The sequence below is a fragment of the Lynx canadensis genome, chromosome A3 (assembly GCF_007474595.2).
Source record: "Lynx canadensis isolate LIC74 chromosome A3, mLynCan4.pri.v2, whole genome shotgun sequence".
NCBI lineage: Eukaryota > Metazoa > Chordata > Mammalia > Carnivora > Felidae > Lynx > Lynx canadensis.
In genome coordinates, this window is record NC_044305.1 from 23,091,833 (window position 1) to 23,119,391 (window position 27,559).

The 27,559-nt window shown below is 40.2% G+C and overlaps 1 protein-coding gene and 1 non-coding gene across 3 annotated transcripts in view; one reads left to right on the top strand and one right to left on the bottom strand.

Annotated features, from left to right (window-relative positions):
- The window catches only part of PHF20 (PHD finger protein 20), a 174,236-nt gene that overhangs the window by 101,587 nt on the left and 45,090 nt on the right, over positions 1-27,559 (bottom strand). For both annotated transcript variants that reach the window (XM_030309687.1, XM_030309686.1), the window contains exon 2: positions 24,733-24,847. In XM_030309687.1, the coding sequence (XP_030165547.1) occupies positions 24,733-24,815 (83 nt within the window). In that variant the 5' untranslated portion in view covers positions 24,816-24,847. The remainder of the gene's footprint in view (positions 1-24,732; positions 24,848-27,559) is intronic.
- On the top strand, positions 17,484-17,614 carry LOC115511382. The gene has a single exon (XR_003968043.1).

Sequence of the window (27,559 nt, forward strand, 5' to 3'; positions counted from 1 at the left end):
TCCATTATTCAACATACATTCCTAAATTTGTATTCTGAGACAAACAGCTAGGTTGTGGAGATACAAAATAGATGACCAAGCATTAGGGCTTCTATAGTGCCAAGGGCCCAAAAAGAGGTGTGGTGGTCTCCTCTGCCTCCCTACAAAGAGACCAAGAATATTCTTGATCTCTGGAAGGAAAAGAGTAAAGTAGTAATAAGCCTAGAATTATCTGGCCTACCTATACCTATACCCTATAACCAGAACCAGACAGTATTTCTTATAGCATACTTGAGCTGGAGACTGAGTTTCTACATGCTCTCCCCTACCCTTCTTCTAAAGCACCTGAGTGGACCCTTCTTTTTTTATTTTTCTTTTTTTGTAAGGATTTTTTATTTTTATGTAATCTACACCCAATGCCTATGCATTCAATAAATGTTCATCAAATGTACTTTTTAAAAATATTTTATTTTTAAACAATCCACACTCAACACAGGGCTCAAACTCACAGCCCCAAGATCAAAAGTCACATGCTCCACCAACTGAGCCAGCCTGGTGCCCCCAAATGTACTTTTTAAAAAGATTTGACATGAATACCTAGAGCCACAAAACAGCAATAGGAATATATACACAGGGGCACCTGGGTGACTCAGTCAGTTGGACATCCGACTTCTGCGCAGGTCATAATCTTCCAGTCCGTGGGTTTGAGCCCTGCATGGGGCTCTGTTGACAGCTCTGCCTGGAGCCTGCTTTGGATTCTGTGTCTCCCTTCCCCTGCTCTCTCTCTCTCTCTCTCTGTCTCTCTCTGTTTCTGACTCTGTCTCTCTCTCAAAAATTAATAAACATTTTTTAAAAAAGGAATATATACACAAAGCAAGGTGAATCATCAAAATAAACCAATGATATCCATGTTGCAAATGTCAAAAAGACAAACAGACCCCAGCATAATAACTGTCAAATTGGAGGGGATTTATGCACAAGTGCTATGATCACCATGACAAAATTAGTTACAAAATAGCTCTCTACCAAAGCCAAACAAATACTGAAAATTCATACTTATCTAGAATTCAACTTAGAAAAGACAAATAACATAAGTTTCATAGTAAATTAGGTTACTATGGTGACCTTATTTTAGGCAAGGGACATAACTATTCAGTAAGTCAACCAAGCCACAGAACACCAGTGTAGCCAAACAAATATAAAGGGACAAGGAAAATTGACCCAAAAAAGGGGGAGGGAGGGACGGAAATTCATCAATTAAACATTTTCTGAATACCTACTCTGGGCCAGGAAGTATGCCAGGGTTTGGAAATACAGTGTCAAATATATGAAGATGTGTGATCATAGCAGCTGGCAGAGGAAGACAGACTCTATGTTATAAAACACACTGGGCCTTTCATTTCCTCAGACATACCACATACCTTCCCATACCCAGTGTGCTCCTTTTACTTGAAACATTTCTCTCTGCCTACTCTTCCTAGGCAACAGCCTAACATTCCTACAGCATTGGAGTCCCTAACTACCATATCTCAAGTAGCTCCCATCTCCTTCCAGTCTATGTCAGTTTCCCATTTGCTTCCTTCATAGCATTTACCCCAATGTATAATTATTTCATGTGTTTCTCCATTTACTTGCTTATGTTTATGGTCTAATTCCCTAAGAGACTACAGAAAACCATAAAGTATCTGTTTCGTAGTCACTACAGTATCCTCAGGGGAATAAACCTGTCTATACGCCGAAGTAATTATAATGAAGTGCAACAACAGAAGACTACTTAAGGTTAAGCATGGTGCAGAGGAGCAAAAGACCAGTTCTAGGACCAGAGGGAAATTAAGAGGCCAAGGAAGAAGGAGACAGGTCAAGACAATGCTAGTGAAGAGGAGACACTCGATTTCAATTCTGAAAGATGAAGAGGCATTTTCCAGGTGATCAAGGAGGCAGTGAGGCTAGCGAGTATTTCTGGGTATAGTATGAGTAAATCAGCATAGGTACAGAGGAATGGAAGCACAAAAGAGGACAAAGTAGTGCAGAAAACTGAAAGTGACAAAGGAAACAGAAAACTATGCAGAGAGCTGCACAGGAACCATATGGATTCCATAGCTCTTGAAAGGACGGGCAGCTGGGCCGTAAGTGACTGTTTCCCAATAGCAGCCCATAGACCACAGGGTGCTGGTGAACAGAGTTAGTGGTCCACAAAGTCTCCATGAAGAATGTTTTGCTGTGCTTTTCCATAATCTAGACCATCTTTATCAGAGCTAATGTAGTAGCATTTTGCTCCAATGCTACCAAAAGTGGGATCCATAAATAGTATACAGGTCAGAGGCACCAGTCCTATTTTTGAGTTTGAGAAACACTGCTCTAAGCTAACAGATAAGTCAACCTACCCTAGAGCTCCACCAAGGTAAGGAGAGGACTCTGGGAGAGTGAAGCTCACACCAAATGAGAGAGAATAATGCCATGTACATGTCCAGAAAGGCAGAGAACAGTGCAGATCTAACACAGGGAGACAATATTTGGTTTGTCCACAGTAAATGACTTCAAATCCCGGAAGGCCTGCTGCTCAGTCCTATGAGTGAAATTAAGCTGCCCAACCCTACACACTGTGCACATGCTTAAATTAGAGCAGCTAGACAGTGCTTGGCAGGAATCTATTTGGTCCCCCCACACACACACCAGAAATACAAACTGAAGAAACATTACAGGGTGTGGGGGTAGGGGAGAGGACCAGAAAGGATAAAAATTTCCCTCTGAGTTCCCACTCCAACTGGTCAGCACTCACTAACATGGCTATTAATAACAGATGTGTGTCACTTACTGTGGGGGTTATAACTGCTATTACATAAGGTATCTCACTGGATCTTTACCACAATTTCATGAGCACTTAAGCAGTTGTCATTATCACTGCACGCATTTTACATATGTGGAAATTAAGACTCAAAACAGTGACTAGGAGGGGCGCCTGGGTGGCTTAGTTGGTTAAGCCAATAAATGTTTATTTATTTTTGAGAGAGAGAGAGAGAGAGAGAGAGAGTGTGCGCGCGCGCGCCTGCGCATGAATGGGGGAGGGGCAGAGAGAGAGGGAAACACAGAATCCAAGGCAGGCTCCAGGCTTTGAGCTGTCAGCACAGAGCCCAACATGACGCTTCAACTCACAAACTGAGAGATCATGACCTGAGCTGAGGTCAGATGTTTAACCACCCGAGCCACCCAGGCGCCCCAGTATCCCCCTCTTGATCTCAGCTCAGGTCATGATGTCACAGTTTGTGAGTTCAAGCCCCGAGTTGGTCTGTGCTGACAGTGCAGAGCCTGCTTGGAATTCTGTCTCTCCCTCTCTCTTCCCCTCCCCTGCTCGCTCACTCTCTCCCTCTCTTTCAAAATAAGTAAGTAAACTTTTAAAAAAAGGAAAAAAAAAGAGGGACTAGGAAGAGGTGTAACCAAGATCAGTATCCAGATCTTCCGACTAAGTCAGTGAGGACTTCTCTTAATTTGACTTCACGTGTAAATATCCTTGCAGTGACACAGGTCCATAAAAATGTCTTTTGTCTTGGCCATCCAATAATCTACCTGATGGTTAGCTCAAAATTTGCCTAAACTTTCCTGCAGGGGTTGGGCATTCAGGCTGCTTCCAGATTCTTACTATATATATAAACAGCTTTCTGAGGTGCTTTAGATGGCTCAGTTAGTTAAGCATCCAACTTTGGCTCAGGTCATGATCTCGTGGTTTGTGAGTTCAAGCCTCCCATAGGGCTCCCTACTGTCAGCACAGAGCCCACTTCATATGCTCTGTCCCCCTCCCTCCCTGCCCCTCCCTGCCCCTCCCCCACTGGCATGCATGTGCACTTTCTCCCAAAAATAAATAAGCATTTAAAAATAAATAAATAATCACCCTTTCTGCAAATATACAGCACGCATTTACTTCAAGAATCAGAGTGTGCCTTTATTCTTGGCTCCGTGCACAACACCAGAAGCAAAAGAGTTCTATGCACAAAAGTAACATTCTAAGCCATCCCCAGCCTTTGCTGGAGAGAGGATGGAAATGGAAGTTGTATTTAGTGAAAAACAAAAGGCTGACTATTAAGCTGCAGAAAAACTGTACTGTTTTGGATGCCTTAACTCTTTCCCTACTTCTTCATCACTTCCATTAATCAACATCTGACACTTCTAACTCCGGAAGTGTCTTGAATTCATCTGCCCTCTCCATCCGAATCATTCCTCACCAGCAACAGTTGAACAGTCATTGCGTCCAGGCAACCTATGCCCCTCTATCAGCACTGGCAAAGGGCCTGATACAGTGACACTCAGTAAATATTTGGTAACTGAATAAACATCACTATTTTTCTGTTCCCAAGAAGAATCTATGTCTCTCTCTCTTGCTTAACATTTTCCTTTCTTCGCCCAATCTCTGAGCACTCCTGATGTGTTCCCTGGCCAGATTCTGAGAACACGTATTTCTTGAGCCCTGAATACTTTTGCTCACATTGTTCCTTCTGCCTGCTCTCACCTTCACTCTCATCCTGGAAATCCTATCCTTTGATGTCACTTCCTTCCAACTCCCTAGCCCCTTCTCCCCCTCCATCAGACCTGCCTGGATAAACCCTAACCCTAGGTAAATCAGATTCTCCACATTCTCCATACAGGCAGCTGATTAGGGCTAGAGAACTTACTCAACATGCTAATGGGTCTCATTTGAAATGCAAGACCACCAAAGGTGGTCTCCTTGGATGCGAGTAGGCAGTATGACTCAGTGTGGGGAAAAAGGGTCTTCTAAGGTGCCCAACATATCTGTATCTTGATCTGGGTGGTGGTTATACACATATATCCATGTATAAAAGTTCATCAAGCTACACACTTAAGATCCGTGCACTCTAATATAAATTATACCTCAATAAAAAGTTTTTTTAAATGGAGTGCCTAGTTGGCTCAGTCAGTTGAGTGTGCAACTCTTTTTTTTTTTTAATGTTTATTTATTTATTTTGAGACAGAGAGAACACAGGGGAGCGGCAGAGAGAGAGGGAGAGAGAGAATCCCAAGCAGGCTCCATGCGGACAGTGCAGAGCCCGATGCGGGGCTCGAACCCATGAACCACGGGGCTCGGACGCACAAACTGTGAGATCAATCCTGAGCTGAAATCTAGAGTCAGACGCTTAACCGACTTGAGCCACCCAGGTGCCTCTGGAGTGTGCAACTCTTGATTTCGGGGTTGTGAGTTTGAGCCCCATGTTGGGTACAGAGATTACTTAAAAAAATAAAATTTTTAAAAAAAATTTTAAAAAGAGTAGCATCTTTGCTCTTTTATTAATTCAATCAAAGTCTTACAACTGTAAACGACCATGAAAATTAGTATCAAAAGTTTTTTGGGGGCGCCTGGGTGGTTCAGTCAGTTAAGCGTCCAACTTCAGCAAAGGTTATAATCTCACTGTTTGTGGGTTCAAGCCCCGTATCAGGCTGTGCTGACAGCTCAGAGCCTGGAACCTGCTTCAGATTCTGTGTTTCCCTCTCTCTCTCTGCCTCTCCCCCACTTGTGCTCTCTCTGTCTCTCAAAAATAAATAAACGTTGAGAAGTTTTTTTTTTTCAAAGTGTTGTTTTTTTTAATTCAGGAGTTGGGCACTTGGATGGCTCAGTCAGTTAAGCATCCGACTTTGGCTTAGGTCATGGTCTCACAGTTTGTGACTGCAAGCCCCACACTGGGTGAGCTCAAGCCCCACTTCAGGATTCTCATTCTCTCTCTCTCTCTCTCTCTCTCTCTCTCCCTCTCCCTCTCCCTCTCCCTCTCTCTCTGCCCCTTGTGGGATTCTCTCTCTTTCTCCCTCTCTCTCTGTGCCTAGCTCACTCATGCTCTCTCTCTCAAAAAAAAATAAATAAATAAAAATAAATAGAAGTTCAGGGTTGAAGGGAAGAAAAAAATAGAAGTAAAAATAAAAGGAGGGAGTGGGAAAGAAAAAAAATTAAAAAATAAAAATCCAGGGCCTACCACTGGCTGCTGAGTGGAAAAGAGCCTCAGGAGGAAGCTCAGTACAGAAGGATGCAGGAGACCTGTTAGGTGGCTAGTGCCAAGGTCTAGAAGATCCATGATGGAAGCTTGAGGCCAGAGCAGGAGGGTGGAGGTGGCAGCCAGTGTAAAAGTCCGGACAGATTCTGCAGGTGAATCTGACAGGATTAGCTGATGGAGTAGATGATGGGGTGAAGAAAAGAGCCAGGGAAACTCCAAGGGGATTCTAGACATTCTAGCTTGTTGAGCTGTTTAAAACTTGTTTAAAACTGTTTGAACTTGACTGTTTAAAAAAAGGGAGCGGGCATCTGGGTGGCCCAGTGAGTTAAGCATCCAACTCGATCTCAGCTCAAGTCTTGATCTCACGGTTGTGGGATCGAGCCCTATACAGGGTTCCACACTGAGCATGGAACCTGCTTAAGATCCTCATTCTCTCATTCTCTCTCTCTCTCTCTCTCTCCCCCCCCCCGCCCCTCTCCCCTACTTGAGCTCTCTCTCTCAAAAATAAAAAAATACAGATATTGTCTCTTACTCTAAGAATAATAATAATCCAGAGACTAGAACCAACAATTCCTCAGTAGCAATGAGCATACCTAGCACCCAAATCTCTGTGTCTAATACCATTTTCCAATAAAAGGTACCAGAGGTCTTAGCTGATTCTAGGATTGAGACAGGAAATATACAAGATGAGCCTAGAATATTTTGTAGTGACAGAAATTAGGAAGTGTTACACACACACACACACACACACACACACACACACACAGTGATCATTGGAGTATGTCAAAAGAATACAAGAGGGGCACCTGGATGGCTCAGTCCATAGAGCATGCCACTCTTGATCTCAGGGTTGTAAAGTTCAAGCTCCACATTAGGTACAGAGATTACTTCAAAATAAAATCTTAAAAAAAAAAAAAACAAAAAAAGGACACAAGAGCCAACTGAAAGAGCTCCCAATACAACAAGAGCAACAAAATAAAGCAGTATTGGATTACAACACAAAGTGTAAAAGAAGTAGGAGTCCACACTGATATAAATAAAAGGTCATCAAAAACAAGTAAAATCTAGAAACTGACACAGCCAAAAGCAGCCTAAGGAGACAGGACTACTAAATGCAATGTTGTATCCAGGATGAGTTCTTGGAAAAGGACATTAGGGGAAAACTAAGGAAGTATGAATAAAGTATGGACTTTAAAGTAAGGAGACAGGACTACTAAATGCAATGTTGTATCCAGGATGAGTTCTTGGAAAAAGGACATTAGGGGAAAACTAAGGAAGTATGAATAAAGTATGGACTTTAGTCAATAATAATATACCAATACTGGTTCATAAATTGTAACAAATGTACCTTACATTTCTGTATTATTAATGTACAAAGTTAAGAGTGGGGAATACTGGGTGTGTCATATATGGGAACACTCTGTATTATCTTCGGAATTTTTCTGTAACTCTAAAACTATTCTAAAAGAAAAAGCTGGGACGCTGACTGGCTGAGTCGGTGGAACATACAACTCTAGATCTCAGGGTTGAGTGTGGGCTCCATGTTAGGCATGGAGACTGCTTAAAAATAAAGTCTTAAAAAAATAAAATAACATAAAAAGCTTACTGAAAAACTCCATGACCACCAACCTCCAGTGGGACTTTAGTGGCATTTGATGGCATCAGCAATCCTACCACATTTCTCATATCCAATCCCTCTTCACTCTCCTAAATGACATTTCATACCTAATATCTTCTTTCCTCAAATCCAAGCCCTCCTCCTTTTGATTTTCAACCTTAGCTGAGGATTTCCTTATTTCATTTAAAAAATAAAATCAATCAAAAAAGAATCCCACTGCTGGTGGGAATGTAAAACAGCGCAACTGCTGTAGGGGAAAATTTGGCAATTCCTCAAAAGATTAAACAGGATAATTAGCATATGACCCAGCCATTCTATTCTTAGGTAGATACACAAGAAATATGAAAATATATGTCTACATACAAACTCATACACAAATGTTCATAGCAGCATTATTCCTAATAACCAAATAGTGAAAACAACACAAACACTCATCAACTGATAAATGGATAAACAAAATATAGCATATCCCTATAATGGAATATTGTTACTCGCCCAAAAAGAATGTTTATTGGGGCGCCTGGGTGGCTCAGTGTGTTAACCATCCAACTCTTAATTTCAGCACAGGTCATGATCTCACAATTCGTGAGTTCGAGCCCTGCATAAGGCTCTGCACTGACACCTCAGACCTCAGAGTCTCCCTCTCTCTCTGCCCCCACCCCCATCTGCTCTCCTATCTCTCTCTCAAATAAACTTAAAAAAAATGTTGATATATTCTACGACAAAAATGATTCTTGAAAAAAAAATTTAATTTTAAAAAAAGAAAGTATATTAAGTGAAAGAAGCCAGTCACAAAGAAAAACACTGTATGATTCAGTTTCTGAGCAAATGCCCAGAATAGACAAATCTATAGAGACAGAAAGTATATTAGTAATTGCCTAGGGCTGGGGCAAGCTGAGGGGAAAAAGGAATGACTGCTAATGCATACGGGGTTTCTTTTCGGGGTGACAAAAATATTCTGAAATTAGAGTAGCAACAATTGTACAACTTTGTGAATATGCTACAAACCACTGATTTGTATGGTTTAAAAGAGTAAATTTATGGTATATAAATTATAACTCAATTTAGAAAAATAAAAAAGGAGGGAAACAAAAGCATCCCACCAAGTGCTGGCAAAGACATAGAGCAACTGGGACTCACACGCATTGCCAGTGGAAATGCAAACATGGAATAGCCACACTGGAAAACAGTTTGGCAGTTTTTCAACAAGTTAAACATACATTTAACCTATAACCCAGCAATCACACTCCTTGGCATTTGCCCAAGACAATGAGAACTTATGTTCTCACAAAATCTGTAAGCAAAAGTGTATTCCTATTTAGTAAAACCTGGAAACAATTCATATCTTTGAACAGGTAAATGGATAAATTGTGGTACATCCATATAATGGAATTCTACTCAGCAATAAAATGAAGAAATTACTGATTCATGCAAAGGTGTGGATGAATTTCAAATGCATTATGATAAGTGAATATGATAACACAAATTTAAAAGGCTACACACTGCCCAATTCCATTTATATGACATTCTGGAGAAAGTAAAACTACATGGACAAAGACAGGATCAGTGGGTAACAGATGCTGGAAATGGCAGAAGGAGTAGAAAGGCATGCAAGGAAATTTTGTGGGGTAATAAAAGCGCTCTACATTTTGTGGTGGTGCATGCATGACTGTGAATTTGGCAAGACTCATATAACTGTACAGTATATAAATTATAACTCAATTTTAAAACAGAAAACACACACAAGAAAAAGAAAAAACACATGCTCCCATCATCAATCCCACAAGTCAACCTTCATTTCCATCTGTACACCCAGTCTTCCTCTTCCCCTTATAATAAATGAACTATCTGCTCCTATAAATGGCCAATTCCTCCATTTGTGCACCACACCAGCTCTCTCTCCCATTTTTCTTGAACTCATGCCCATCAGGATTTTGTCCCCAGTGCTCCACTAAAACAACTCGTCTAAAATTAACAACACAACAAACAACAGGTGTTGGCGAAGATGCGGAGAAAGGGGAACCCTCTTGCACTGTTGGTGGGAATGCAAACTGGTGCAGCCACTCTGGAAAACAGTGTGGAAGTTCCTCAAAAAGTTAAAAATAGAATTACCATGGGACGCCTGGGTGGCTCGGTTGGTTAAGCAACTGACTCTTTCAGCTCAGGTCATGATCTCATGGTTCCAGAGTTCAAACCCTGCCATTGGGCTTTCTGCTGACAGTGTGGAGCCTGCTTGGGATTCACTCTCTCTCCTCTCTCTCTGCCCTTCCCCTGCATGTGCCTCTCTCTCAAAATTAATAAACATTTAAAAAAAGGATGTACCAAAAAAAAAAAAAAAAGATGGTACAAGAAGTGAAGAGATAAGAACCAGAAACTCAGACTTGATCAGTGCAAATAATTCTAATATAATCTTTTTTATTTATTTATTTTGAAAGAGAGCAGGGGAGAGGCAGAGAAGAGAGGAAGACAGAAAATTTCAAATGGGATCTGTGCTGATGTGGGGCTCGATCCCACAAACTGTAAGATCATGACCTGAGCCAAAATCAAGAGTCAGATGCTTAACCAAGTGAGCCACCCAAGCACCCCAGTGCTTAAATATAATTTAAAAAAAAAAAAAAAAAAAGTGAGACAAGAGCTAAGGACACAATGAAACTCAGATTTTAAAATCCTTTGTACAAAAAAATGGAAAGAGACCATGATCAACTTAAATGGAAACAAAGCAGTGGAAATGTGCCACAGAGTTAGGAAAGCAACAGACAGAGGAGTTTTTCACCATGTTCTGGGTAGAACAGAGAAGGCGAGGCCTACTGTTCAAGGCAGATGGTGTGCTCCTGACAGATGATAGGAAAAAGGCGGAGGGTGGCAGAACTAGCAGTTTCTGTCCTATCCACCAAACATCACTGCTAGGAGACTGAAGCCTCTCACATCTTAAGTCAGTTCATCTGCACAAGGTAAAGAGGCAGGCAGGATTATGCCATCCAGAGAGTAGGAAATGGATATCTGGAAAGTGTGTCCCAAAGTGGTAGGTCCAAAATTAGAAGATGAATTCTTATCAGTACTCCACAGCCTGTTTGGTGAGATAAACTTTTTTAAGAAGTAACAACCTCCATGGAAAATCTAAATCTTTATTTTACAAATTCCCCTCCCTAAATAATAAAAATCCTAAATCTATGATTTCTTTGGGACCCTAGAATTTAAGAAAAACTGGCTTAGATGATTTACAAATGATTTCTGGTAAGATACATAAAACAGTTGTCTAACACAACCAAGTTAGGGGCGCTTGGGTAGCTCAGTAGGTTGAGTATCCAACTCTTGATTTAGGCTCAGGTCATAATCTCACAGTTTGTGGGATCAAGCCCCGCGTCCGGCTCTGTGCTGACAGTGTGGAGCCTGCTTGGGATTCTTTTTCTCTCCCTCTCTCTCTCTTATTTTTGAGAGAGAAAGAGAGAGAGAGAGAGAGAGAGAGCGCGCGCGCGCAAGTGGCAGAGGGGCAGAGACAGATGGAGACAGAATCCGAACCAGGCTCTAGGCTCTGAGCTGTCAGCACAGAGCCGGACATGTGGCTCAAACCCACAGACTGTGAGATCCTGACCTGAGCCAAAGTCAGACACTTAAACTGAGCCACCCAGGCACCCCAATAAATAAACATTTTTTAAAAAAACAGGTTAAGGGGCGCCTGGGTGGCGCAGTCGGTTAAGCGTCTGACATCAGCCAGGTCACGATCTCGCGGTCCGTGAGTTCGAGCCCCGCGTCGGGCTCTGGGATGATGGCTCAGAGCCTGGAGCCTGTTTCCGATTCTGTGTCTCCCTCTCTCTTTGCCCCTCCCCCGTTCATGCTCTGTCTCTCTCTGTCCCAAAAATAAATAAACGTAAAAAAAAAAAATTAAAAAAAAAAAAAAAAAAACAGGTTAAGTCTCAGATTCATCAGTGATTAATCTGTGATCTTGGGCAAGTCATTTTACTTCTGAGCTTCAGTTCTAAATGGGCTTGCCTAAGCAATTAAGGCAATTAGCATCATACCTGACACAAAGCAAATCTCTGACAAATGTTAGCTGCCATTACTACTGTTGTTTAACAGAAGAATAATATGTGTAGTAGACAAAAGAGAAACTAGGCTTCTGTATAAGCATTTCAGACAAAATAAATCAAAGATACAGACCTATTAAAAATATCACAGCATTAATCAAGAAAGACTTCTCACCCACTCTGGATCACATTTGTATCTCCCTACACATCTACTGTCACATGAGGTTCAAAAAATACTTTAACCCTTTTCATGTCTTTTTTGTTTTTTGGCAACCTAGCAGCAAATTCAGAAAACATGGAAGAGCACTCAGGAAAATATCACTAGGGAAAGGAATCACCTAGGAGGCATAGCCAGCCTTTGGAGTCAGATCAACAGGGGTTCAATCCTAGCTCCACCAGTCACCAGCTGTGAAATTAGGAACAAAGGACTTACCTCTGTGAGCCCTGGTTTCTTCCTTCATTTATAAAATTGAAACAATAAACAACATAACAACATAGCTTCCTGAGATTTAATGGAGAAGCTGCATATGGAGAGCCTGCATGGTCAGTCCTTCACATAACTATCTAATTCTACAATATTAAAAAAATTTCTCGGGGTGCCCAGGGTTCCCTCTCTCTTTCCCCCCATCACCCATTCATGCTGTCTCTCTCAAAACTAATTAAACATAAAAAAAGTTGGGGGCACCTGGGTGGCTCAGTCAGTTAAGCGTCCAACTTTGGCTCAGGTCATGATCTCACGGTCTGTGGGTTCAAGCCCTGCATTGGGCTCTGTGCTGACAGCTCAGAGCCTGGAGCCTGTTTCAGCTTCTTTGTCTCCCTCTCTCTGCTCCTCCCCGACTCGCGCTCAGTCTGTCTCTCTCTCTCTCTCTCTCTCAAAACTAAACATTAAAAAAACAATTTTTTTAATTAAATAAATAATTTCTCTGAGGTGCCTGGGTGGCTCAGCCAAGCCAGTTAAGCATCCAACTCTTGGTTTGGGCTCAGGTCATAATCTCACAGTTCATGAGATCGAGCCCCATATTGGGCTCCGTGCTATCAGTGAGGAACCTGCTTGGGATTCTCTCTCTCCTTTCTCTCTGCCACTCACCCACTCGCATGTGTGCATACATTTTCTCTGTCTCTCTCAAAATAAAAAATATTAAAGTTTTTTTTAAATAAGTAAGTAAAAATAAAATAAAGTCTTAAAGAAGGGTGCCTGGGTGGCTCAACTGGTTGAGCATCCAGCTCTTGATTTCAGCTCAGGTCATGATCTCATGGTTTCATGGGTTTGAGCCCCAAGTTGGGCTCTGCACACTGGCCATGGTACAGACCCTGCTTGGGATTCTCCCTCTCTCCCTCTTTCTCTCTGCCCCTCCCCTCCTCAAAATAAATTTGTAAAAAACTTTTAAAAAAACAAAAATAAGATAATTATAGACTGGCAAAAGCGTAGCATAAGAGAATTCGTTAGGTGTTCCTTATGAGCATGTGACTTCTGATCTCAGGCTTGTGAGTTCAAGCCCCACATTGGGCATAGAGATTACTTAAAAAATAAAATCTTAAAAAAGAAGAAATAAAAATTTTCAATGTAAGAGAAAAAAGGCAAAAAGAAAAATCAAAATATAAATTACCAAATATTAAATTTAAATTGGAAATACCAAAATGAACTCACAATTTTTCAAAAATTTTATTTCTTAGCTTTATCCACTGAAAAGGCCAAAAAGCAGTAACATTGTAGCAGGAATAAACACACCCAATGTCCAAAGCTTAATTTCTAAATACTACTTCCAACTGAAAGGAATTAGGACTCCTTGGAGAAATGGCGGAGTCCAGGGTCTGGATCGGGACATGTGCAAGATAAATCTGGGGCTTCTAGCAGTACCAGAAAATAAGAAAATACTTCGAGGGGCGCCTGGGTGGCACAGTCGGTTAAGCGTCCGACTTCAGCCAGGTCACGATCTCGCGGTCCGTGAGTTCGAGCCCCGCGTCAGGCTCTGGGCTGATGGCTCGGAGCCTGGAGCCTGTTTCCGATTCTGTGTCTCCCTCTCTCTCTGCCCCTCCCCCGTTCATGCTCTGTCTCTCTCTGTCCCAAAAATAAATAAACGTTGAAAAAAAAATTTAAAAAAAAAAAAAAAAAAGAAAATACTTCGAGGACTAATAGGAGTGTGTCGAAAGTACAAAGAACCAGTTAAAAGGCCTCCCACTGGCTAACTCTGGGATAATTTTAGCACCAAAGAGAATAATGAATATAACTGACTACAACACCACACTAAATAATCTCAGTCTTGGTGATTCTTAATAATGAAAAAAGAAAGAAAAGTTCTTCTTGCAGGAGAATGTCAACTAATAAAACACAAAACATAAAGGGAATGACAGAGGTAGAAAATCATTATTCTTCCACTGCCAGTGTAATAACTTACTCAGGTAAGGATTATCAATGGATGCTAAAATCATTAGGTAAAGGGTGTGGGGTAACAGGATATTGAAACATACCAAAGCATTCCCACAAATTGCTTACTACTTTCACAGAGAAACATGTACCTTTAAAATGGTGAGGGATGGCAGTCACCACATGGTACAGTGGGACAACCCAGTTTTGTGTGTCCCCTGATGTGATACAATATGAAACACACATCATTACCACTGAAACACTGCAAAAAAATGTTTACTCTTTTGTCTAGATCTAACTTCCAGTTTACAGGAAGTATAAGAGAATACATGAATCAAGCTGAATTCACCATGAGAAAACAACGTGACCAACCCCACATATGGAATATTCTACGAAACTGTTCAGGTCTCTTAAAAATAAATAAATAATGCCATGGTGGGGGAGGGACTAAGAAAGGGGTGAAGGATTATTATGGAATAAAAGCAACTAAAGACATAAAACCAAAAACGTAGGGGTGCCTGGCTAGCTCGGTCAGAAGAGCATGCAACTCTTGATCTCAGGGTGTAAGTTTGAGCCCCACACTGGGTGCAGAGATTACTTAAAAATAAAATCTTTAAAAAAAAAATGGGGGTACCTGGATGGCTCAGTCTGTTAAAGGTTCAACTCCTGACTTCAGCTCAGGTCATGATCTCACAGTTCATGAGGTCAAGCCCCACATCAGGCTCTGCGCTGATAATACAGATCCTGCTTGGGATTCTCCCTCTCTCTCTCTGCTTCTCCCCACCTCACACACACACACACACACACACACACACACACACACACTCCCTCTCTCTCTCTCTCTCTCTCTCTCTCTCTCTCCTAAAATAAACTTTTTTTAAAATGTTAAAAAAATGTAATGTGCCAATCTTGATTGAGTAAACCTCGATTTCTAAAAACAACATTCTTGGGGTGCCTGGGTGGCTCGGTCGGTTAAGCGTCCGACTTCAGCTCAGGTCATGATCTCACGGTCTGTGAGTTCGAGCCCCGTGTCGGGCTCTGTGCTGACAGCTCAGAGCCTGGAGCCTGTTTCAGATTCTGTGTCTCCCTCTCTCTCTGCCCCTCCTCTGTTCACGCTCTGTCTCTCTCTGTCTCAAAAATAAGTAAATATTAAAAAAAAATTAAAAAAAAAAAATTCTTGGTGTCTGGGTGGCTCAGTCAGTTGAGCATCCAACTCTTGATTTCGGCTCAGGTTCTGATTCCAGGGTTGTGGGATTGAGCCCTGTGTCAGGCTCTGAGCTGAGCGTGGAGCCTGCTTGGGATTCTCTCTCTCTCTGCCCCCCCTCCCCCGGCCCCTTTCCCCAGCTCATGCTCTCTTTCTCTAAAATAAAAAGAAACCTTGAAAAATGACATTCTTGGGACAACAGGAAAATCTGAATATGGTCTAGACACTAAATATTATGGAATTACTACTAATCATGATTAATAAAATTATAAAAAGTGTATGAATCAAATTGGCTACATGTTAACAATTAGTAAATACAGGTGGAAGGTATAGTGCTTATCTCACTGTTCTTTCAATTTTTCATTATGTTTGAAAATTTTCATAATAAAAAAGCTGACATTCATTTACTTTAGTCTCTTCAAAATAAGAACAAAAAATCCAAGGATTCAGAAGTTAAAAATCAAAAGGAAGTAAGTGATGAAGAGTGAGACCCTAATCCCATTACCGCATCTTATCCCAATGTACTAAAAACACACATTCAACATGTGGCTCTGCCCTGCAGATATACTACTTATTGTAATATAAACAAATCATTTATCAGGGTAAAAACACCACCACTTCTAAAGATAAATAAATAACAAAGATAATAAATAATAAAGATAATAAAACAAATCCTCCATTATTATTTTTTAAGTCACTGCCTCTTTATTTCTTTTTAAATGATCTCTACACCCACAATGGGGGTCAAACAACCCCAAGATGAAGAAAAATCACATGCTCTACCAACTGAACCAGCCACCAGGGGCCACAAATCCTGTTATTTTTTTTTCTTTTAAGGTTTATTTATTCATTTGGAGAGAAAAAGAGACAGTGTGAGCAGGGGACGGACAGAGAGAGAGGGAGAGAGAGAATCCAAGCAGGTGCCGCACTGTCAGCACTGAGCCCAACTCAGGGCTCAATCTCAGGAACCCTGAGATCATGACCTGAGCAGAAATCAAGAATCGGACATTTTAACCACTGAGCCATCCAGGCGCCCCTCCTCCATTATTTCTCAAAGCATTCAGAGTCAAACAAATGTCCAGTCCTCTGCATTAGGAATTCAAATGAACATTATCAGAATTTGTTTCTGATAATGGAAACAGGAGTCAGGAGACTGAATGAATGAATGAATGAATGAATAAATAAATAAATAAATAAATAAATAAATAAAATTTAGGAGTCAAACATTAAACACTCTGGAGAATTTGGGTTTTTCAGAGAAGCCATGAACTCAGTCTATCTGGGTTCAAATCCCAGTCCTAATCCTGTGTGACCTTAAGCAAATAACATTACCTCTCTGAGCCCCCTTTGTCTTACTTTTAAAATGAGGTAAATAACAGCACCCATACCTCATGGTACTGTTAACTGGAAAATTAAACTAGATAATCCATGAAGTGGATACAGGACTATAAATGTTAACTTTATATACTTTTGGTCCTAAAACTTCTTACAAACTGGCCATAATGTTTTCATTTTTATAGTAGACATGATTAAGAAGAAAACTAGTAGCTGTATTTTCCTGGTAATGAATACAAAATGCTCCCACAGGAATAATCCTATCTAATCCACATAATCCAATTATAATTCCCCATTTTGCCTACATGGAAACTGAGACTCGGAGAGGTAAAGTAACTTGACCAAGTAAACCCAAGTAATTAGAGTATATGAGACTCTAATCCACAACTCTTCACCCTCAGTTATAATCATTTGTCAGTACACCAGAAAAGAGCTTAAAAACATTTGTAGAAATGCTTACAACTTTAAGTCCACAGGCTGGGCTGTTGATTTGCTATATTTGTTTGAAAAAGGCATCCGAGGTAGCAAATTTACCTGAATGTGACTCAAGGACAACTGGATTTCTTGGTACAGTCACCTGCACTCAAAGGGACCTAACCATTCAATCCTTAGAACTGATTCTATGACCGGATATCCTACCCCTCTGAAAAAACTCTGCTTTTGCCCAAATGTTCACTGCAGCTTTATTTATGGCTCCACTCTCACCTTTTCCGAGAAGGCTTTCCCAACTCCCCAGGCAGAGCATAGCTCATCCTCCCCTGGGCCTATACACATCCCTTCCCTTAGCCCCATCCACATTCCACTCTAAAACCAGACCACTCTAGCCACAAGGAGGTCCTTCTATCCCCTTGACAAGATCCTGTTCCCCTAACTAGAATAAAAGTGGGTAGGACAGCATTCTATTCACTGCCTGAGATAGTTTGCTAAATTACCACAGAAGTGAGTAAATAAGTAAAAAAAATTGGAGGGCCTCTCTCCTATGGGACAATGGGTGGTCCCTTTTCTCCTCAGCCAGGGTTGGAGGCCAAGATCAGCCCTTGAGGATCACTGTTGGGGCTGCCACAAGCTGGCAGCCTTGTTTTCCTACCTCAGACATCTGTAGTTGCTGGGAGCCCCCCACCTGCTCTATACCAGGCATGGTGGCCCCACAGCCAGACGAAGGTTTGAAGTGGCAGCACTGGCAGTGGGGCCTCTGGCTCTCCTTGGATAGTGCCAGGCTCTCAGGAGCTGATCCTGGCCGCTGTTGCCCCAAAAGTAGCCTGGCCCCCTGCCTGCCCCATAGGCAACACCTAACAAACATACCTCAACAGGGTCCTATACAGGGCTGCGAGGCAGGGGGTGGTAAGGAAGAGCTGTGAGTGGGTGCTGGAGAAAAAGTACTGCTGGTGTCAAGGCCAAGGAGGTCAGACGTGATAGCTGGTACTCTGGCCACAAGCGCAAGCCACACTTCTAAGCAGTTAGCTGTATCTAATCGGACAGCTTGGGCTCCACACAGTTGCAGGTAGTAAGTTTGCTAAGTTAAAGGGCCTACTTGATCAGCTGCCAAATAATATTTTAGAAAAGTTTTCAATTTCTAACGGTTTTTCTTCACTAACAAAAGTTTTTTTTTTAATTTTTTTAATGTTTATTTATTATTGAGAGACAGAGAGAGACAGAGCATGAGCATGGGAGGGGCAGAGAGACAGGGAGACACAGAATCTGAAGCAGGCTCCAGGCTGTGAGCTGTCAGCACAGAGCCCGACGCGGGGCTCAACCTCACAAACTGCGAGATCATGACCTGAGCTGAAGTCGGACACTCAACCGACTAAGCCACCCAGGTGCCCCCACTAACAAAAGTTCTGAAAGTATCTTATTTTGTTCTAAAGGCAATACACCACTTTCTGTGGAAATGTGAAAAAAAAATTGGAAGCAAAAAGTTCTACACAGGTAGAATAACAATCTGAAATATTGTTTACCCACTTAAGAGAACAAGTATCTACTGTATTATGCTTTCATAATGACTAAAAAAGTAAAAGTACAGAAGTCTTATGTACACACTGATCATGCCTATTTTATTTTAACAGAATTTTTTTTAAGTAATCACTACACCCACCATGGGACTTGAACTCATGACCACGAGATCAAGAGTTGTATGCTCTACCAACTAAGCCAGCCAGGCACCCCGTGGTCATACCTATTTCATACATAAGCAATTACAGAAAAGACTAAGTAGTTAGGTTGGTAGATTTACAAGTAACTTTCTCCTATGTTACTTACTATTTATTATATAAATAGTGTTAATATTGCTAACATACTTGAAAAAGATATGACATAAGCATAAATAAAATTGACATAATTTACTCAAGAAAAAGAACACAGCAGAACAGTAACTATTAAAGTATTTGATTTGAGAGTCTAAAATTTATTTTCAAGTGCACCTGTAAAGCTCACTCAGTTGGTTAAGTGTCTGACTCCTGATTTCGGCTCAGGTCATAATCTCAAGATCATGAGATTGAGCTGCGTGCTGAGCGTGGAACCCGCTTAAGATTCAATCTCTCCCTCTCCCTCTGCCCTTTCCCTGCACTCTTGCCCACTCTTTCTCTCTCTCTCAAAAAAATTTTTTTTTATTTTTGCAAAAAAGGGTATTAGCAAGATTTAGCAGAGCTTCAAGAGACTTTTCCAGAGGAAATAAAGAAAAAACTACCTCATTTTCTAAGATTTCTATAACACACTGAAACCAGACAAGGATAGGGCAAGAAAAGATCAAAACCAAAAGTACTAGTGAACATGGATATGAAAATCTCAAATAAAATATTAGCAAACTTGGGGCGCCTGGGTGGCGCAGTCAGTTAAGCGTCCGACTTCAGCCAGGTCACGATCTCGCGGTCCGTGAGTTCGAGCCCCGCGTCAGGCTCTGGGCTGATGGCTCGGAGCCTGGAGCCTGTTTCCGATTCTGTGTCTCCCTCTCTCTGCCCCTCCCCTGTTCATGCTCTGTCTCTCTCTGTCCCAAAAATAAATAAACGTTGAAAAAAAAAAAATATTAGCAAACGTTTATATAATTTATTATATAAATGATCTAATAGGATTTATCCAGGAACATAGTCAAGACTTATTCAACATTACACTACCAACAATAGCCAAATTATGGAAAGAGCCCAAATGTCCATCAACTAATGAACAGATAATGAAGATGTGGTGTGTACGTATATAGATTATGCACACACATAATATATACATGTATATATATTTACACACATGTATACAATGGAATATTACTCAGCCATCAAAAAGAATGAAATTTTGTCATTTGCAACGACATGGATGAAACTAGAGTATATCATACTAAGCAAAAAAAGTCAGTCAGAGAAAGATAAACATATGATTTCACTCATGTGGAATTTAAGAAACAAAATAGATGAACATATGAGAAGGGAAGGAAAAATAAAGTAAGATAAAAACAGAGAAGGGAGACAAACCTAACAGACTCTTAACTATAGAGAACAAACTGAGGGTTGCTGGAGGGGAGGTGGGTGGGGGAATGGGCTAAATGCAATGGACATTAAGGAGGGCACTTGTGATGAGCACTGGGTATTATATGTAAGTGATGAATCACTAAATTCTACTCCTAAAACCAATACTACACTATTCGTTAACTACCTTGAATTTAAATAAAATCTTGGAAGGAAAAAAAAAGAATCGTTCAAGCTTAGAAACTCTACTAATGTCATATACCATACTAACAGACTGAAGAGACAAAAATGCATATGGTCAAGGGGTGCCTGGGTGGCCCAGTTGGTTAAGCATCTGACTCTTGATTTCAGCTCAGGTCATAAGATCACGACCTCTCAGGTACCTGAGATTGAGCCCCATGTCAGACTCAGCACTGACAGCGCAGAACCTGCTTGGGAATGTCTCTCTCTTTCTCTCTCTCAAAATAAGTATTTTTTAAATAATAATAAAATTTAAAAGAACTAGTAGGACAAATACGAAAATGCAGCAAGGTTTCTAGATACAAAATTAGTATATAAAACTCAACAGCAATAAACCCTCACATACCCATCACTCACTGCCACTTTTGCTTTCCCTATTCTCCATCTTTTCCTCATTTCCTATTTCCTTTGAAGCAAGTCCCAGACAACACCTCACTGTAGTCATTAATATGCCAGTATATAATCTCTAGAAAATGAGGACTTTTTAAAAACATAGCTATATCATTTCCATACCTACAAAAGTTAACAATGATCCTTTAATATCATTAATCAATGTTCAAATATCCAACAATATCATAAATGTCATAAATCTTTTTTTTAGCAATTGTTTTTGAGCTATGATCTCAGTAAAGTCCACACACTGAATTTGGTCAACAACAATAAAAACTCAACAGCATTACTACACACCACCAATAACCAAAGAAAAGATATAATGTAAAAAGATCCATTCACAGAACCAACAAAAACTAGAAGGTACTTAGGAATAAGTCGAACAGATAATATGCAAAATGGAGGTTATAAAACAAGTTCATAAAAGAAAATGTGAATAAATACAAAAAAATAATATTTCATAAGTAAAAACTCTATCATAAAGATGTTAATTCCCCCAAATTAATTATAAATCCAATGCAATTTATTGTGAAACTACAACAGTTTTTAAGAAACTACACAAATACAGCTATTCATGTTAAAAGCAAATGTCTACACCTGAAATTAATGTAACACTGACTGTCAATTATACTTCAACTGTTTAAAAAATAAGAGTAAAGGTCTAAGAATACAACAAAGAAAATAAAGCACAAAAAGGCAAAACCTGTCTTAACAGATATCAAGACTTATTTTAGGGGCGCCTGGGTGGCTCAGTCGGTTGAACATCCAACTCTTGATTTTGGCTCAGGACATAATCTCACAGTTCAGTTCATAGGTTTGAGCCCTGCATCGGGCTCCACACTGGCAATGTTGAGCTTAGTTGGAATTCTCTCTTTCCCCCTCTCTCTCTGCCCCTTCCCCATTCGTGCTCGCTCACTCGCTCTCTCTCTCACAATTAATTAATTTAAAAAGATTTATTTTAAAGCAATATCTATTGGATTATGTGTTGCTAGTAGCACCAGAGTAAATATAAATTAATAAAATAAAGAGCTAAGAAGAGACCCATGTTATGGGATTTGATATATAGAAGTAGTATTGCAGATCAGTGGGGAAAGGACAGACTATCCTATAAAAGATGCTGGGGCAACTGATTATATGGTGAATAAAAATGAGTATTAGACCAAGTTCATCACATACATAAAATTAATTCTAGGTAGATAAAGATCAAAATGTAAAAAGCAAACCTTTAAAACTTTTAGAAGAATTTCAGAGAATATTACATCCCATGAAAGATATCAGAAGTAAGCTGAAAAGACAAGCTACAGACTGGAAGATTTCTGCAATACAAACTAACAAAGCATTGGAATCGATAACATATTAGTAAAATACTGATAAATCACTAAGAAAAGACAAACAATCCAATAGAAAAATAGTCAAGAGCAAGCCACAAAACACAGATATTAGAAAATGCTCAACTTCACCAGGAGTACAGGGAACAAAGAATAAAAGTTTTATAACCAACAGACTGACAAACCAGAAAGTCTGTCAAAGGCAAAAATTGATAAGGATGTAGAAAAACAAGAAGTTTTATGTACTACTGGTGGGAGCAATTTAGTAGAAGCATTTTGGAGATAAATTTTGCAAGTTCCAATAAAACTGAAAATGTGTATATTACTCAACGAATTCACTGGAGTAGGACTTATCAAACAGTAGTTCATGACCCATTCAATTATAAAATGAAATTAATGATTCTAGACCAGCATTTGTGCATATGGTCAGGAAACACACAACATAGAAGAAAAACATCGAAGTATAATGCATGTACTAAGGTTAAGAAAGGTTACTAAAGAATTTTGCTTCACTGAAATTTATATGTGTATACGGATGGTTACTACCCTGGATTTAAAATATATTTCTTACTATAAATTGCCATAAAACAAGTTTGAAAAGTCACTGCCCAATAAATATTCTTGCAAATGGACACAAAAAGGCATTTACAGAGATGTTCACAGTAGCACTGTGTTTATTTTTTTTTATTTATTCTTTTTAGTAATCTCTACACCCAATGTAGGGCTCAAACTCATGGCCCAAGGTCAAGAACTGCATGCTGTACCGACTGAGACAGGGAGGCATCCAGTTTTTCACTTTAAACACAGTGCTGCTGAGGTGCCTGGCTGGCTCAGTCAGAAGAGTGTGAGACTCTTGATCTCAGGATCATGAGTTCAAGCCCCATGATGGGCCTAGAGCTTACTTGAAATAAATAAATAAAAATAAAATAACATAAAATGAGGGGTGCCTGGGTGGCTCAGTTGGTTAAGCGTCCAACTTCAGCTCAGGTCATGGTCTCCCAGTTCGTGATTTGAGTCCCACATCAGGCTCTGTGCTGACAGCTCAGAGCCTGGTCTGCTTCAGATTCTGTGTCTCCCTCTCTCTCTGCCCCTCCCCCGCTCACACTCCATCTCTCTCTCAAAAGTAAACATTAAAAAAATTGTTTTAATAAAGTACAAAAAAATTAAATATAAATATAGGATAAGTATCTTATGTATCAGTATAGCTAAATCACAAAAACATAAAGAAACAAATGATATACTACTACTTATATTAATTTTTAATACCTAAAATATTTCTATTATTTATGCATACATATACATAGTAAAAATTTAAAAACGTGGACAGAAAGGATACAACTGGGATAAGGATAAGTCTGGGATGCTGGTTGCCTCCATGGAATACAGAAGGGGAATTGAACTGGTAAGGGTATAAAATATACTTCTATTATATAAGAAATGTTTTATGTCTTTTATTTTTTAAAACATAAATATAATAAAAATGTTTTATTTATTCTGAGTGATATTTACTAATTTGTTAAATTTTATTATTAAATTTTATATATTAGTGTATTTTATTGATATTTATTCTGAGTGACAAGTACACAGATTATTTTACAGCTAGATGTACTTTTTACTTTTTCTATATTTTACTTTTTTTCCACATTTAAAAAGAATTCCCTCCCTTGATTAAGCTGCCTTAAAAAGTGCTAAGAGAAACCAAAAAGGGAAATAATTATAGGTGATACAAACAGCCTACAACAACTAGGTATTCAAAGTGTTTGTAATTCATATATCAATTCTTCCAGCCCCAAAAAGCAGCAGAGACATTTCTGCCCCAGCCACTTCCTCGCTTCTCTTTCCCCTGTCTTCTCTACCTACACCCCAAGAACTGGTCAGCTTATTTTCAGAAAACTCCCCAAAAGAGCTACATTCTTCCTTATAAAAACTCAGAAAGGGGAGCATGTGACTGGTTCAGCTGGTGGAGCATGTGACTCTTGATCTCGGGGTCATGAGTTCGAGTCCCATTTTGGGTGTAGATTATAAATAAATAAACTTTAAAAACAACAACAACAACAACTAAGGAAGGTTTGAGTTCTGAAACCCCCACCTTTCCCTTAAGCATTAACAAATGGCCAGATTCTAGGATGTCCTCAACAACAACCATCATTTTATAGTTGATAAGGAAGGTCTTTCCCCACATTCTACTACGTGATTCTCAGAAAAACTTGGAGGTTGATACTACTAGTACCCACACATTTATAGATAAAGCTGATGCTCAAAGAGGCTAATTACAAGTCAGAGGTCATAAACCAATGACAAGTCAGGACTACAAGCCCTCAGTCTCTAAATTTAATCACCTCTTCAGAGTGATGTTAAATTTCAACCATACCACATACTCAGAAAACAGGATGGGGTGTTCACAACACACAAGTTATTCCAATCTAATCCCTTTCCTTCATTCTTCCATCCCTGATTTTTCTCTCCTCTCTTCTTCCAGACAGGTACCCAAGATCAAGAGAGCTGCCACTATTAATTTGTCCCTTCCTTATAGCCATCTATGCTTCTTTTTCCCGTAACTCCTTCACACAAACACACAGAAAGGGGAAACAAGTATTAACAAATAGTCACTGGATGCTCTCCATGACAGATGGATCCCAGCACCAAAGAGAAAGGACATTCCCCCGGCTCTAGGTTTAAGTCTCCTTCCACCTTCCAAGAGTCAGGGAGCAGGAAAAAACTACAGAACACTTAAGAAAAGCCCTCTTTATCAGTGCTAGCAAAAATCCTTTACTGAAGGAATTTAATTAACAGAAAAATGTAAAAGTACCAGTTTTTTAATCGGTCCCGGGCTTCCAACTGGGCTCCCACTTCAAAGCTGATTCCTCTTCTGTTAGGTGGATGCTTTGTCATTTTCAGTCATCAGCGGGGCTGCCTTTATTCTCCTGAAAAAGCCAATTAAATATTTATGAAACTTAGGGAAAGTCTGCCCAGAGTGTAGCATCACTCACTACACATAAAAGACAAACAGGAATTATTCAAAACACAAAGCTCCAGGAAACCCTGTCAGTGACTTCTTTCATGCCTGCTCTCATTCCAACATAGACATGTCCTCCACTGGTTCCTCCTCTATTATGCAGCATCCTGTAGTTCCAGGACTGTGAGGAGACCCCCACTCAACACTGCTTACCAAGGACTCACCTATAAGGGGCACCTCCCAGAACTCCAAAGCAACAATTACTCTCCAGGTTAAATTCAATCATTTGCTAATGCATTCAACAAGTATCTGCTGAGAGACTATTTAAAAAAACAGCCAAGACCAAAAGGGACATAAGCCCACATGAAGCCTCTGTCCACTAGGGAAAGACAAAAATATAGCCACTAAACAGATAAACAGAAGCACCTGGCTGGCTCAGTTGGTTAAATGTTCAGATTTTCAAGCCCCGAGTTGGACTCCACACTGTCAGTGTGGAGCCTGCTTGGGATTCTGTTTCTCTCCTCTCTCTGCCCCTCCCCCGCTCACGTTCGTTTTCTCTCTTGCTCTCTCTCAAAATACACTTAAAAAAAAAAAAAAGTAGTGTTATTAAAAAAAATAGATTAATGGAATAACTGCAATCTGCAACTTCTACGAATTTTAAGCACTACATAAGAAGTAAACAAAAGCTGAGACATTGACTTCTGGCCCTATCTGGAAGGCTAGACAAGATCTATTTGTACTTTCTTTGATATATTTATATTTTCTGCCTGTTCTTGAGTTCATTCTGACAATTTATATTTTTCCTAAGTAACTCTTTATCAAACCTTTGGGTATGGATTGGTGGTCATTTTCTATATGAATAAAATTTATCTTTAGGGGCCAATGACGGTTCTAATGGAGATGAGATGTAGCCACTCTGAGCTCTCGGGGCACTTAAGCAGTCCACCTCCATACAGCAGTCTATCTCGCTACATCTTCTCCCACTAAACTTTGGGTCTCAAAAGCCTACACTGCCCAAGCAACATAAGAGTACTGCCAAGGGCAACATCTGCCTCATACCAGAAGCAAAATCTTTGCCATGGACTGACTGTGGAAAAATAACAGAAGTGGATCCTCATATCTGATGTGTAATGCCACCACATCCTAGGAAGAATTTGTTTGCAATACATTACATGAAAAGACAGAATCCTAAATTACAGCACGTTGAGCTCACATTAAAACTCGTGTGTTGGGGCGGGCGCCTGGGTGGCTGTCAGTTGAGCATCCAACTCTTGATTTTTGCTCAGGTCATGATCCCAGGGTCATGTTGGGGGCACTTGGGCTCTGCACTGAGCGTGAAGCCTGCTTAGAATTCTTATTCTCTCTCTCTCTCTCTCTCTCTCTCTCTCTCCCTCTCTCTCCCTCTCTCTCCTTTTGGCCCTCTCCCACACTCACAATCTCTCTCTAAAAAACAAACAAACAAACAAAATTCATGTGTGTACAGGGGAGCCTAGCTGGCTCAGTCAGTAGAGCATACAACCCTTGATCTCCGGGTCATGAGTTCAAGCCCCAAATTGCGAGTAGAGCCTGCTTTAAAAAAAAGGGGGGGGGGGCTATAGGTGATTGTTTTCCTTTTATTTTTTTTTTTAAGTAAGCTCTACCCAACATAGGACTGGAACTAACAACCCTGAGATCAAGAGGCATATGCTCTACCAACTGAACCAACTAGGTGTCCCTGTTCTTTTCTTTTCAAACAGTTTCATAAATTTAAAATTTTTCACAATGGAAATATTCCAAGAAAAAAACAAAAACATGTAATTTGAAGGATGAGTTAAGCATTAAACAACCAATTCTGATGAGCTGATACTGGGGAAAGCTGCAAACCAAGTCAAATGAAGGCAGAAATGGTTGACAGTTTAAGGAAGCTGAAACATTCTAATAAACTGAAAAGTTATTATGTTAAGGAGTGTTTCCACTATAAGGACCCTAGGAAAGGGAGAGTCAGAGGTTTGACTGGCTTTACCTAACATTCTCCAGGAAAATATCAAATCTGATATAAGTAAATCCAATCAGTATAAAAGTCTTCATTTTGGCTTGGCCCAAATACCACTCAAATCATCTTTTTACCTCTGACTTCATGCACAATAGGTAATATACAGATTAACAGTTTGGCCTCCCAGATTATATGAAAATGATACTGGCTGGCTCAGTAGGTAAAACAAACAACTTTTTTTTTTTTTCTTTTTTAGAGAGAGAGAGCATACGCACAAGTGAGTGAGGGGCAGACAAAGAGAGAATCCCAGGAGGGGCAGAAAGATAAAGAGAAGAGGGGCTCACCTGAAGCAGGGCCATGAGCTCACCTGATGTGGGACTGGAACTCACGAACTGTGAGATCATGACTTGAACCGAAGTCAGATGCTTAACAACTGAGCCACCCAGGTGCCTGAGCATGCAACTCCTGATCTGGGGATTCTTTCTCCTTCCTCTGCCCCTCCCTCACACACTCCAGGGTGCAAGTATGAGCGCACACTCTCCCTCTCTCTAAATAAATAAATAAATAAACTTATAAAAGAAATTTTAAAAAAAGTGATGCCAAACAAAAAGGCAGAGTGGCACTGAACACTCACTGAGCTACTAGCATTTGTCAGACTTTATGCAGGGGGACAGCTCCCTTTTACAGACGCCATGTATGTAACATAAT